This window comes from Heptranchias perlo, chromosome 6 (assembly GCF_035084215.1).
Source record: "Heptranchias perlo isolate sHepPer1 chromosome 6, sHepPer1.hap1, whole genome shotgun sequence".
Lineage (NCBI taxonomy): Eukaryota > Metazoa > Chordata > Chondrichthyes > Hexanchiformes > Hexanchidae > Heptranchias > Heptranchias perlo.
This window is the reverse complement of record NC_090330.1, coordinates 15007326-15019878: the sequence shown is the minus strand read 5'-3', so window position 1 is coordinate 15019878 and position 12553 is coordinate 15007326. Positions and strand designations below refer to the sequence as shown.

The 12553-nt window shown below is 41.4% G+C and overlaps 1 protein-coding gene across 1 annotated transcript in view; it reads right to left on the bottom strand.

Annotated features, from left to right (window-relative positions):
* Window positions 1-12553, bottom strand: part of atp10a (ATPase phospholipid transporting 10A) — a 197512-nt gene that overhangs the window by 54390 nt on the left and 130569 nt on the right. Inside the window, exons 7-11 of the mRNA XM_067985794.1 lie at window positions 12330-12460; window positions 10761-11013; window positions 7703-7920; window positions 5868-6062; window positions 1644-2190 (exon numbers count right to left, since the gene is read on the bottom strand). Coding sequence (XP_067841895.1) covers window positions 1644-2190; window positions 5868-6062; window positions 7703-7920; window positions 10761-11013; window positions 12330-12460 — 1344 coding nt within the window. The remainder of the gene's footprint in view (window positions 1-1643; window positions 2191-5867; window positions 6063-7702; window positions 7921-10760; window positions 11014-12329; window positions 12461-12553) is intronic.

Here is a 12553-nt window from a genome sequence, read left to right as displayed (position 1 = left end):
CCGGTCAGTCGGACGCAAAACTGGTAAAAAAAGACATCCTAACGTCAAAATCGTAAGGACGTCCGGGAAATCTGTACTAATGGGTTTCCCAACCTCAATTTAACCCCCCTGCCCCCTTCCCACCTCAGTTTGAAAATTGAGCCCAACGTCCAAATCTTAATTCGGTTTTTATTTTCTGTTTAATGGATTAAATAAATATTACTCCCCTTCCCAACTTCAGTGGGTAAATGTGTTCAAATTTCTAGCTACCTTCAGATGTAAGAAATGTACCTGTATTTTAATGGCCTGCACGTCAGATTTATAAATATTTAAAGTACATCGTCTTAGTGCAGCAACTCCACTACTTCTGAGTGAGGGGGAGTCTGAACAATGAAACATGTGATATTCCTGGCATACAGAATCAGGAAGGCACAGCAGCATCACTGAACATTTTCCAGAGAGACATCTGCAGTCTGGAGCGGCAATAAAAAGCTTACAAGAAAAAAAACTGGCTGTGATTTCAAAACTCCCTCCCCCGAAGTACTACATGGGGTGAGAATGCTTTGGTTATTAATAGCAGCAACATTGTAAATGTGTTTGTGAAGATTTCCTCAGTTTGCTATATCTTGGGAAATCAGGAACACGTAAGAGAATACATTTATGATTTTGCTAGAAAAGTCAAAAATTGGACATCTTCTTGAATGCACAGTGATTGGAGAAATTCTTACCCCAAGCATCTTGGAGCTTTCGCACACTGCTTCAGTGTGAGCAAAAAATTTAGCCGATTTCTAAAGCAATTATAATATAGGAAGATCAACGCAAGGAACATCGTTCCTCAGTTACAAAATAAACGACCCCTTTCAGTTCTACCTCCCTTCTCATATATTCAAATTGGTAATCGGTTAACCTGCTCCAGGCAACATTATTACTTGAATCAGTCAGATTTTATTTTCCGTCCTATTTTGTCTCCTTAAGTTACTAGTACTTCTACTTTACGGTTCTCTCAGGCAGCTCAACTGTGGGGGAAATCTGCATTAACAGCAAGGCCCTGTGCCACCGTATAATTCATTATATTTTTTTAAAATACAGGAATGTTACTAAAATTCTCAAAACATTAAAAAACTTGCCATTTTGCACTTTATCTCCTTTTATCTAGTGTGCAGTTTGGATTTTTAAGAAAACCTGTCAATGTTTCTAAATTGCATACTATAGAGTATTCTATTTTGCCAAGGTCAGACTGAGCAGAACTATGGAATGAAGTGGCTAAAGACCAGTTTGCAACAGGCAATGTGAAAGGTAGAGTAGTGGTGCATGGAGATCACTCTGCTGAAAAAAGGGGGGCAATTTTAACCTAACCCGCCGTCGGGAAACTGACAGGATTGGGTGCAACACTGGTTTTACACCCGCCCGATTTTACTCCCCATTGTAGTCAATAGAGAGCAATATTGGGCAGGGTGTAAAAATCAGCATTCCACCCAATCCCGTGGGTTTCCCGACAGGCAGGTTGGGTTAAAATTACCCCCACGACCTCAGAACAAGACAAAAAGTAAAAATGCCTGACGTCCCCGCAGTGTGGCAGAAATTCTTTCTCTCATCTATTCCATTGTCAAGAGAAACACTCACCGTGTGAACAAAGCTTTATAAAAGAAGAGGCATCGCCATACCTGTGGAAGGATGATGGAGGAGGTCCATGATGGCAGAATCCGCTCCTTTGGTATAAACAACAATCTCATCAGTCAGAGGGTGCCGCACCACGACAGACATTCGCTTCCTTGTAGAATCAAACCCAAGTGTGTGCAAGAGTTCAAAAGCCAGCTTTCCTACATGAGGCAGCTCTACAGTCACCTGCTCTGGTAGTCTCCCAACCAGCGCACAGTTGTAGGCCCTGGCTGCATAAACGAGAGCAGCCTCGTCTGGGCTCTCGGCCTCATACCGAAGCTCTCCATCGTCCTTTACAACCGCTGGCTGAAAGAAATTTCCACTCTTCTCCCTCGGAGGAGATTTGCCAAACTCTTCATTCATTTTCAGTAAGGTGACATCTGCTGAAGGAGAGGATATGACACTGGAAGAGACTCTGTACAGTGATTTACTTGTAGAAATGCTGGAGGAACTGCTGCTGTTGGAGCCAGAGGTCAGACGACTGGGGGTAAACCTTTTGATGAAATCTTCCAATGTCTTGACTGGAGACTTCAGCTCAAAGCGGACTCGAACCTTTGGGAAATTAACACGAGTATCTTCAGAAGGGAACACATTTTGATGGCTCAAAATTTTCATTAAACATTTGTGATGAACTCTTTGCTTTAAAGTTAACAAGTGTGTTACAGCAGTGCGCAGTCCTACTTTATATGAACATTACAAGTTGTGTGTTACAAATGCTGTTAATTACACCCTACCAGAACCAAAACGTTCTGAAGTTTTAATGAAATGAATCTTTCTCCTATTATTTTTTCCTGCCACAACAATTGAATTGAGTAAAGTAGTTTTTTGTATGCCTGTATGTTCATCAATGCAAGTGTTGAGAAATGAACCTATTTTTCCTCTTCCACTCACTATCAGCATCTAGCCCTGCAGCACTGATCAATATCTTCCAACGTACTGTCCATCTCTCCTCTTTTTCTAACCAACAATTGAGACCACCAGACAACAGCACTTTCTGTAAACATTCATGGCCCTTGCTGCATTTTGTAATACATCAATACCCAGATTTCCTTTGCCTTAATGGTTATTTCTCTATCCAGTCTGGAATCTTCAGTTTTCTTTTCTTGTTAGACTCTTCAAGGAGCCCCAGATCAGAAATTCTGGCAATATGACTAACTCTGTTAATATCTTTATTTATTTGTGGCACTGGTGGATGGTGTTTATCTTTCCCCAACATCTGCATTGTTGATCTTCCTACAATTTGATCTCCAATGCTCAGACCTCAAAATGCATTTCAACCCCATAATAGCATACACAGTTATTAGATAGACAAATGTAGAACTAGCAAGCCGTAAAGCAGAAGTCTTATGTTCTCCATGTCTAGATCCTGGCGAAAGAAAATGTCAAAATATAGATCAACATCCTCTCCTTGTCCTTACTCCAACCAGAACAGAAAGAAAGGAAAGGACTTGCATTTATATAGTGCCTTTCATGACCTCAGGACGTCTCAAAGCACTTTTCAGCCAATGAAGTGCTTTTGAAGTGTAGTTACTGGTAATATAGGTAACGCAGTAGTCACAAATGCGTACGGCAAGGTCCCACGAACAGCAATGTGATAATGATCAGATAATCTGTTTTAGTGATGTTGGTTGAGGAATATTATAGAATCATAGAATCATAGAAGTTTACAACATGGAAACAGGCCCTTCGGCCCAACATGTCCATATCGCCCAGATTATACCACTAAGCTAGTCCCAATTGCCTGCACTTGGCCCATATCCCTCTATACCCATCTTACCCATGTAACTGTCCAAATGCTTTTTAAAAGACAAAATTGTACCCGCCTCTACTACTGCCTCTGGCAGCTCGTTCCAGACACTCACCACCCTTTGAGTGAAAAAATTGCCCCTCTGGACCCTTTTGTATCTCTCCTCTCTCACCTTAAATCTATGTCCCCTCGTTATAGACTCCCCTACCTTTGGGAAAAGATTTCGACTATCTACCTTATCTATGCCCCTCATTATTTTATAGACTTCTATAAGATCACCCTTTAACCTCCTACTCTCCAGGGAAAAAAGTCCCAGTCTATCTAACCTCTCCCTATAAGTCAAACCATCAAGTCCCGGTAGCATCCTAGTAAATCTTTTCTGCACTCTTTCTAGTTTAATAATATCCTTTCTATAGTAGGGTGACCAGAACTGTACACAGTATTCAAAGTGTGGCCTTACTAATGTCTTGTACAACTTCAACAAGACATCCCAACTCCTGTATTCAATGTTCTGACCAATGAAACCAAGCATGCTGAATGCCTTCTTCACCACCCTATCCACCTGTGACTCCACTTTCAAGGAGCTATGAACCTGTACTCCTAGATCTCTTTGTTCTATAACTCTCCCCAACGCCCTACCATTATTGGCCAGGACACCGGGGAGAACTCCCCTGCTCTTCTTCAAAATAGTGCTAAGGGATCCTTTACGGCCATCTGAGGGGGCAGACTGGGCCTCGGTTTAACGTCTCACCCCAAAGACGGCACACCTCCGACAGTGCAGCACTCCATCAGTACTGCACTGGGGTTTCAGCCTAGATTTTGTGCTTGATCTCTGGAGTGGGGCTTGAACCCACAACCTGCTGACTCAGAGACGATTTCCAAATACAGTCCAAATTGGGGAGGACTAAAGCTATTGTTTTCAACCCACACCAAAAACTATGACCAGTAAATTCCCCGGAGCAGCTCCTGCTCCTCCGGTGTTACTTTGCCACAAGTGCGGACAAAACCCTTGTTCCCCAAGTACAAATGCCTTCACAGGCCTGTCCCATATTCTGCAATCTACTCTAGCCTTGGGTCTCCTCCTGTGCACACCTGCAGAGTCTTCACCTGTCTTGTACCTACTCTCTGGCACTTCCTCCCTAAACCCCTCCAACTCTTTCTCTCACTCACCTTTAAAACCCATATCTTTGACTCAGCTTTCAGTCACTCTCCTAACCCTTCCGGTAAGACTGGGCATCCACTCCTTAGGCTTCTGTGAAGTGTCGGGAGATATTTTTCTACATTAAAAGCACGATATAAAATACAAGCTGTTGGAAGAATGAGAAATAGAATCCTCTAAAACATAACTGCAAATAGTAAGGGTTGGTTACGATACTCTATTCAGAACCATTGCATACTGCTACGTGATGAGAGAGGAAGAAACCATCTCTGTCCGTCTGGTTGGTCTCAAAAGTTCAAGAAATACCTTACGCTACTTTCTCTTTCAAACATTTCAATCATTTTCAGCCAGATGTCTGAGTTCCATCCTGAATTTACTGGTGTTCTCCATCTCCACTGCTCCCTTCTCCCATATAGTCCGTTTAAAAAAAAAGTCGTCATCATCATAAAGAAAATAAAAACATACTTTCACACAGAAATAAATTTTGACACTCCCACGATGGCACAGCCAGTTAAGACAGTGACACCAGGTAGGTCCCAGTTTCAATTCCTGGTTGGTGTTGAGTTGGCTGATCGCAGCCAGTGGGAGAGAGGAAAACAAAAATCAGTCAGTGGTTCTAGGTTCACATATGAAGAATGGCTAATTGGGTGGGGTGGCTGTCGGACAAACAATACCCGCGGATCTGCAAGGAGTCTTTAGTTGAGGAAGAGAGAAAACAAGCAGATAAAAGGAGGGGAAAAGCCAGCATTTAGGATTTTAAAAAAAAAGTCTAATTCATCACCATAAAAAAGATGGACGAATGAGTGGTAAGTGAAGAACACTTTGGGAGCAGGATTCTTGTCTGCTTTAAACAGTCATAACGTGTGAATTTATTTGCTTTACAAAGTAACAATAGCAAAAACACAGTTTTGTAAACAAACATCTTTTTGCCAGTGAAATTGAAATGGGTTAACTACGCCTTTTTTTTAGGGTTCTTTTTCTAAAGTCTGAACCAATAGCTTGACAAAAGTTACCTAGCTCACCTTGACAATGCCAAAATACACCAATTTCATCTTCCAGTTCAAAAGAATAATGTACATGAATGAGAAAGAAATGGGTTTGTAATCACTCCATATATTCCTCAATTTGTTTTTCGTAGCTTATACTGATTGTTAACTAAATGGTAGAACAGGCATGATCGGTTGAAAACCCCTACTCCCATTCCTAGACTCAGATTTTTCTCCAGCTCTATTTAAGGATCAACTTGTAAATACAGCAATGCAGTACTCAGAAAAAGATTTGGGTTTAAAGCGGAAAGGACCATGATGAATGAGTAAAACATACCTTGTGTCTAGGCTGGTTAGGAGATGAAACTACTACCGTATTGCAAACAGTCAGTGCTATAAAAAAGTCGATGATGTCAGATAATTCAGGGGTCAAGTGGCTTAAAGGTTGGCCATGTCGTCTCAAAACCTCCAATTGGCCAGCACATTCATTCACCTTTTCCAGTAACTGAGGATCAGGTGTGATGTCTTTTTCCTAGAGAAAAAATAATGTACAGCATGGAACATTATAGAAGTTACAACATGGAAACAGGCCCTTCGGCCCAACATGTCCATGTCGCCCAGTTTATACCACTAAGCTAGTCCCAATTGCCTGCACTTGGCCCATATCCCTCTATACCCATCTTACCCATGTAACTGTCCAAATGCTTTTTAAAAGACAAAATTGTACCCGCCTCTACTACTGCCTCTGGCAGCTCGTTCCAGACACTCACCACCCTTTGAGTGAAAAAATTGCCCCTCTGGACCCTTTTGTATCTCTCCCCTCTCACCTTAAATCTATGCCCCCTCGTTATAGACTCCCCTACCTTTGGGAAAAGATTTTGACTATCGACCTGATCTATGCCCCTCGTTATTTTATAGACTTCTATAAGATCACCCCTTAACCTCCTACTCTCCAGGGAAAAAAGTCCCAGTCTGTCTAACCTCTCCCTGTAAGTCAAACCATCAAGTCCCGGTAGCATCCTAGTAAATCTTTTCTGCACTCTTTCTAGTTTAATAATATCCTTCCTATAATAGGGTGACCAGAACTGTACACAGTACTCCAAGTGTGGCCTCACCAATGCCCTGTACAACTTCAACAAGACATCCCAACTCCTGCATTCAATGTTCTGACCAATGAAACCAAGCATGCCGAATGCCTTCTTCACCACCCTATCCACCTGTGACTCCACTTTCAAGGAGCTATGAATCTGTACTCCCAGATCTCTTTGTTCTATAACTCTCCCCAACGCCCTACCATTAACGGAGTAGGTCCTGGCCCGATTCGATCTACCAAAATGCATCACCTCACATTTATCTAAATTAAACTCCATCTGCCATTCATCGGCCCACTGGCCCAATTTATCAAGATCCCGTTGCAATCCTAGATAACCTTCTTCACTGTCCACAATGCCACCAATCTTGGTGTCATCTGCAAACTTACTAACCATGCCTCCTAAATTCTCATCCAAATCATTAATATAAATAACAAATAACAGCGGACCCAGCACCGATCCCTGAGGCACACCGCTGGACACAGGCATCCAGTTTGAAAAACAACCCTCTACAACCACCCTCTGTCTTCAGGGTTACAAAGCTACAGCAAATGTCTGAACTCCACATAGGCTGCACCCAAAACTCAAGCACTCTCCCAGGGAAAAATAACTCCCATATAGGCCACACCCACACAACTTAAACTGAAAAAGTGTAGTCTGTATACGAGTTAATATAGTGATGCATTGATCTAAAATTTCCATCCAATTTGCACATGAAGATTCCACAACCAATAAATGAGATAAATAACTAGTTAACCCATTTTGGTGGAGTTCGTTAAGGGATAAATGTTGGAAAAGACACACGGTGAATTCCTTTAGTCTTCTTTGAATAGTGCCATGGGATCTTTTATATTCACCTGTACAGGTAGACTAGTCCCTAAGTGTTAATGACGCATCTAAAATATGCCACCCATGACAATGCAGCAGACCCTCAGTACGATTAGCCTAGATTATGTGCTCAAGTCCTGGAGTGTGGCTTGTACCCACAACCTTCTGATTTTAATGCGTGTGTTACCACTCAACCTAACTAAAAGTAAAAAAATGCATCATGAACCTCCTGTAGTTTGGTGTGCATACTAACCATGGGGCTGCTGAAAGCAGTGTGTTTGGAGAGAATGCTGGCCCTCCTAGCCTCTGCCCTGCTGCCAGTCCGACGATGAGATTTAGTGCTTTGGGTTCTGTGAACAACTTTGGCACTCTGGTGACTGGAAGTGCTATCACACCTGGGTATTGTTCCTGATTTAGACATACACTCCTCATCCTCGGAGTCAGGCTCCTGGTACATGGCCAATCTCTTTGCTGTTCAAGAAATAAAGTATTTACATCAACTGCATAATAAAAAAAAAATGTAAAAATCAAACTACTGAAAGACTGAATGGCGCTGAAGCTGAAATAAAATATTTTACTCTATTTCATCCCCGATTTGCTGCTCTTATTTTCCTTTTCTAATCCTCTTTCTGTCCCCATTTTCTCTCAGGTCAGTCTCTCTTTCCTTCAACAGGTAACATTATGCCAACCTGCTACCCAGTGTGTTTTCCTGTATCATAGAATCTTACAACACAGAAGGAGGTCATTCGGCCAGTCGTGCCTGTGCTGGCTCCTTGAAAGAGCTGTCCGATTAGTCCCACACACCAATTTTTTCCCCATAGCCCTGCAAATTAGTCCTCTTCAAGCACATGTCTAATTGCCTTTTGAAATTTCCAATGGAGTCTAATTCCACTACCCTTTTAGGTAGTGTGTTTCAGATCTTAACACTGAAAAAATTTCTCATTTTCCCTCTGGTTATTTTTCCAATTATCTTAAATCTGTGTCTTCTGGTTACTGACCGTCCTCCCTATCTATTCTATCAAAACTCCTAATAATTTTGAATACCACTTCAAATCTCCTCTTAACCGTCTATGCTCTAAGGAGAACAATCCCAGCTACTCTATTCTCTCCACATAATTGAAGTTCCCACTCCTGGTCCCATTCTGGTAAATCTCCTCTCCACCCTCTCCAAGGTCTTGCCATCCTTCCTAAATTGTGATGCCCAGAATTGGATACAATACTCTAGCTGAGGCCTAACCTGTAATTTATAAAGGTTTAGCATAACTTCCTTGCTTTTTTTTAATATTCGTTCATGGGATGTGGGCATCGTTGGCAAGGCCAGCATTTATTGCCCATCCCTAATTGCCCTTGAGAAGGTGGTGGTAAGCCGCCTTCTTGAACCGCTACAGTCAGTGTGGTGAAGGTTCTCCCACAGTGCTGTTAGGTAGGGAGTTCCAGGATTTTGACTTGCTTTTGTACTCTATGCCTCTATTTATAAAGTCAAGGATTCCATGTGCTTTTTTTTATTTTACAGCCTTCTCAACTTGTCCAGCCACCTTCATAAATTTGTATATGTGAACCCCTGTTGCTTTGGCTTTTGTAAGAGAATTGTTCCAGGCTGGAGGGTCTTGAACTAGGGGGCACAATATCAGGATAAGGGGCCATTTAGGACTGAGATGAAGAGGAATTTCTTCACTCAGAGGGTGGTGAATCTTTGAAATTCTCTACCCCAGTGGGCTGTGGGTGCTGAGTCGTTGAGTATTTTGAAGACTGAGATCAATAGATTTTTGGACACTAAGGGAATCAAGGGATATGGGGATCGGGCGGGAAAGTGGAGTTGAGGTCAAAGATCAGCCATAATCCTATTGAATGGCGGGGCAGGCTTGAGGGGCCGTATGGCCTACTCCTGCTCCTATTTGTTATGTTCTTACGTTTACTTTTTTCACCTAGTATGTATCTCGTATACCCAAAGATGCGTCTTTGAGGATGAAGAGTCTTTGTTTATCAAGTCATTTTTCATAGCTTATCCCTCTAAAACAGGACATTAGCCTTGTTGCTCTTCTCATTAGTAACTCTAGGGCCTGAATGGATCCATTATGTCATGATGATCAGCACAATAATCCAGATACAATCTGAACATGGTATTATACAGCTTCAGCCTGATCTTTTGAGTTATATTGGACAAATGAATGGAGTTCAAATCCCTAAAAATTAAAAAGAATGCTATTTTCAAAATATGCACATTCTCTTCTTATACTCAGAAATATTTTCCTGTACAGGTAACAGATATTAATTATAAAGTAGAAGTAAGAGGCAGTACAGAACTGCAAAGAATGCCTGATTTTACAGCCTTCTTTATGATTTAGTCTTAAATATTCTCCATAAATTACAATATATTAGGATTGATTTTTAAGATTTGGTTATATTTCTGAGCTGCTTGCTCAAAAGGTTAAAAGTAAACTAAAGCCCAGCTTTAATCATTGCTTTCATTGCATTGGTCGCTTTTTTCACCATTTAGCTATTGTGCTCATTTTGCAGTGGGTTTGTCATCCTATGGACAGATCATTCTGCCAATTAATTAATCTTCTGGGGATTCTATAACCTCTCCCTTTCACCGATGGTGGGGGCAAATTATTGGACAACTCAGTTCCTGTGTAAAAATCCCTCTTTGTGATTTCAATGAGATGATAATGGGTGACCACAATGGGCTTTACAACATGACGGCCTCTTACAGATATGGTTGATCACTTTAACCCAGGGAGCGGGGAGAAAGAGAACTGTTAGTCATGGCATCCTAATAAACCACATGCAGAATGCACTGATTAATGGAAAAAGGAAGTTAGTAAAACAAACCTGAATGAAGACAAATTAAGCGACACAATGAAATGAACTACTTTCCATATGGGTTTAGCACCAATTTTCTCCTTTCCTGAAGGTAATGACACAAAATGGGCTACTGGTGCATGGCATTGACAGCACTCCAATATTTCACCATTCATGCAGGAATTTAGACATTGATTGTGACCAGCCAAGCTTGGTCCTGTCCTCAGTGGACATCCATACAAGGGTACACATCAGCAGAGAACGACAATGGGAACCGTGCCTTGTATTTCTCCCTTCTCACTCACCAGCATGTAGGGTCCATCACTGTCCCCAGCTGAATTCAGCTAATTCAGCACAGACCAGGGAACAAACACAGGATCTTCCTGATCTGTATTTCTCTGCATCGCACCATGTGGTGGGGTCACACATCGAGTCAGAGTTCTCCTTTATGTTCCACTTTGCTAAGGCAGGGATTACGATTATTGGCACCAACAGCAAAACTGACTTACCGTTAGCATCATGAGAGTACTCAACCCCTACCACTGTACATCTTCTGAAGACCATTTTATTTTCTGTCAGTGTGCCAGTTTTGTCAGAGAAAATATATTGTATTTGCCCCAGATCTTCCGTGATGTTTAGTGCTCGGCATTGCAGGCGAGAGTCTGTCTCTTCATCATACAGGTCTATGTCTTGATGGATGAAAAATACTTGGCAAATTTTAGCAATCTCAATGGAAACATAGAGTGAAATTGGAATCAACACCTGTATTAAAAAAAAATTACATTAAAAACTGACAACAGTGAAAAATATTTAAAAGTCATAATTATCAGTACAAAGCAATACCACAGTTACTATAGCAGAAATCTTAATTTCTATGAAAATATTTTTGCATCTCAGCAGTTTTGCTGCATGAAGCTGACTGACTAAGTATTCCTGGCAGGTTAATGAAAGGCAAGAGAAATCAAAGTTCAAGTAGAGTGAACAGATCAACTTGTAACAGATACATCTCATCACAGATTCAAAGACTAAGTGGAAGAAAGCTTTGTACTCTTGACTTCTTCAACTTGTGAACCATTTCTGAATAATTAACCTCAGAGGTCCCTGTGCTAGAGAGGGGAACAAAATCATCAACGATTGCCACACCCAATTACCATCTGGTGACTGGAAAGTGCATGCGTGAGGACAGGAGTGAGCTTGCCTGTAATGCCTTTCAAAGTCAAATAGCCTGCTGACACTCTGTCTGGGCTCACACTTGAAGAATGTCCAGTTCAGAAGGTACTGGAACCATACCTAGTATATGTCGGTACTTAGGAGAGGAGAGAAAATTGGAGGGGGCAAATTTCTTTTAATTAGGTGTTCATCTGCTAAGGGCAAATTAAAATTATTAGCTGTAGCAATATTTCTACCAGCAGGAAATTTACTACCATCCACTGGAATTTCTTGCCTCTGGATCTCAGTCTTAACAGTCAGGAAAGCAGAATGCTGATTACATGGAAAAGAGTCCTCCCCCCACAAGGTGGATAATAAAACATAACAGATCATTGAGAGTCCCAAATTTTGGTATTACATGTATATTGTAACAATATCTTAGACACAGGAATGAAGACAAGTACAATACAAATAATATAAATTACAACAACTTGCGTTTATATAGCACCTTTCAAGTAGTAAAATGTCCCAAGGCGCTTCACAGGAGCATAATCAGATGCCAAGCTGCATGAGAAGATATTAGGGCAGGTGACTCAAAGCTTGGTCAAAGAGGTGGGTTTTAAGGAGAGTCTTAAAGGAGGAGAGGGAGATGGAAGCGGAGAGGTTTAGGAAGGGAATTCCAGAGTTTAAGGCTGAAGACATGACCACCAATAGCAGGGCGAAGGAAATCGGGGAAATTACATTCCTTTTTTGGGCTAGGAGCTATACTTCTTCAGACAGGAACAGGTTGGTGTTACTGAGTTCTGTAATAAGGCAAAGTCTCGTGCAAGACTTCATCCCACTAAAATTCTGGTGGATAATCAAGAAGAATAATGTTCTATTCTATAACGAAAATTGCTGTGCAATTAAAATCTTGTCAGCTGTGTTACCTGCAGGACAATTATCATCGTAAAGAACAAATATAATCCAGATAAAGCAGGAGACAAGGAGGTGCCATCAATGCTGAGAACGTCAAATACTGGTCGTTGATCACCATACTGAGCTACCCAGAGACCGTGGCCTGCATATTATAAACAAAAATAATTTTAATAAACACTTCCAACAAAACCAAGGCAGAACAGTACATTTTCTACTCAGCTACTTAGGTTGCTCA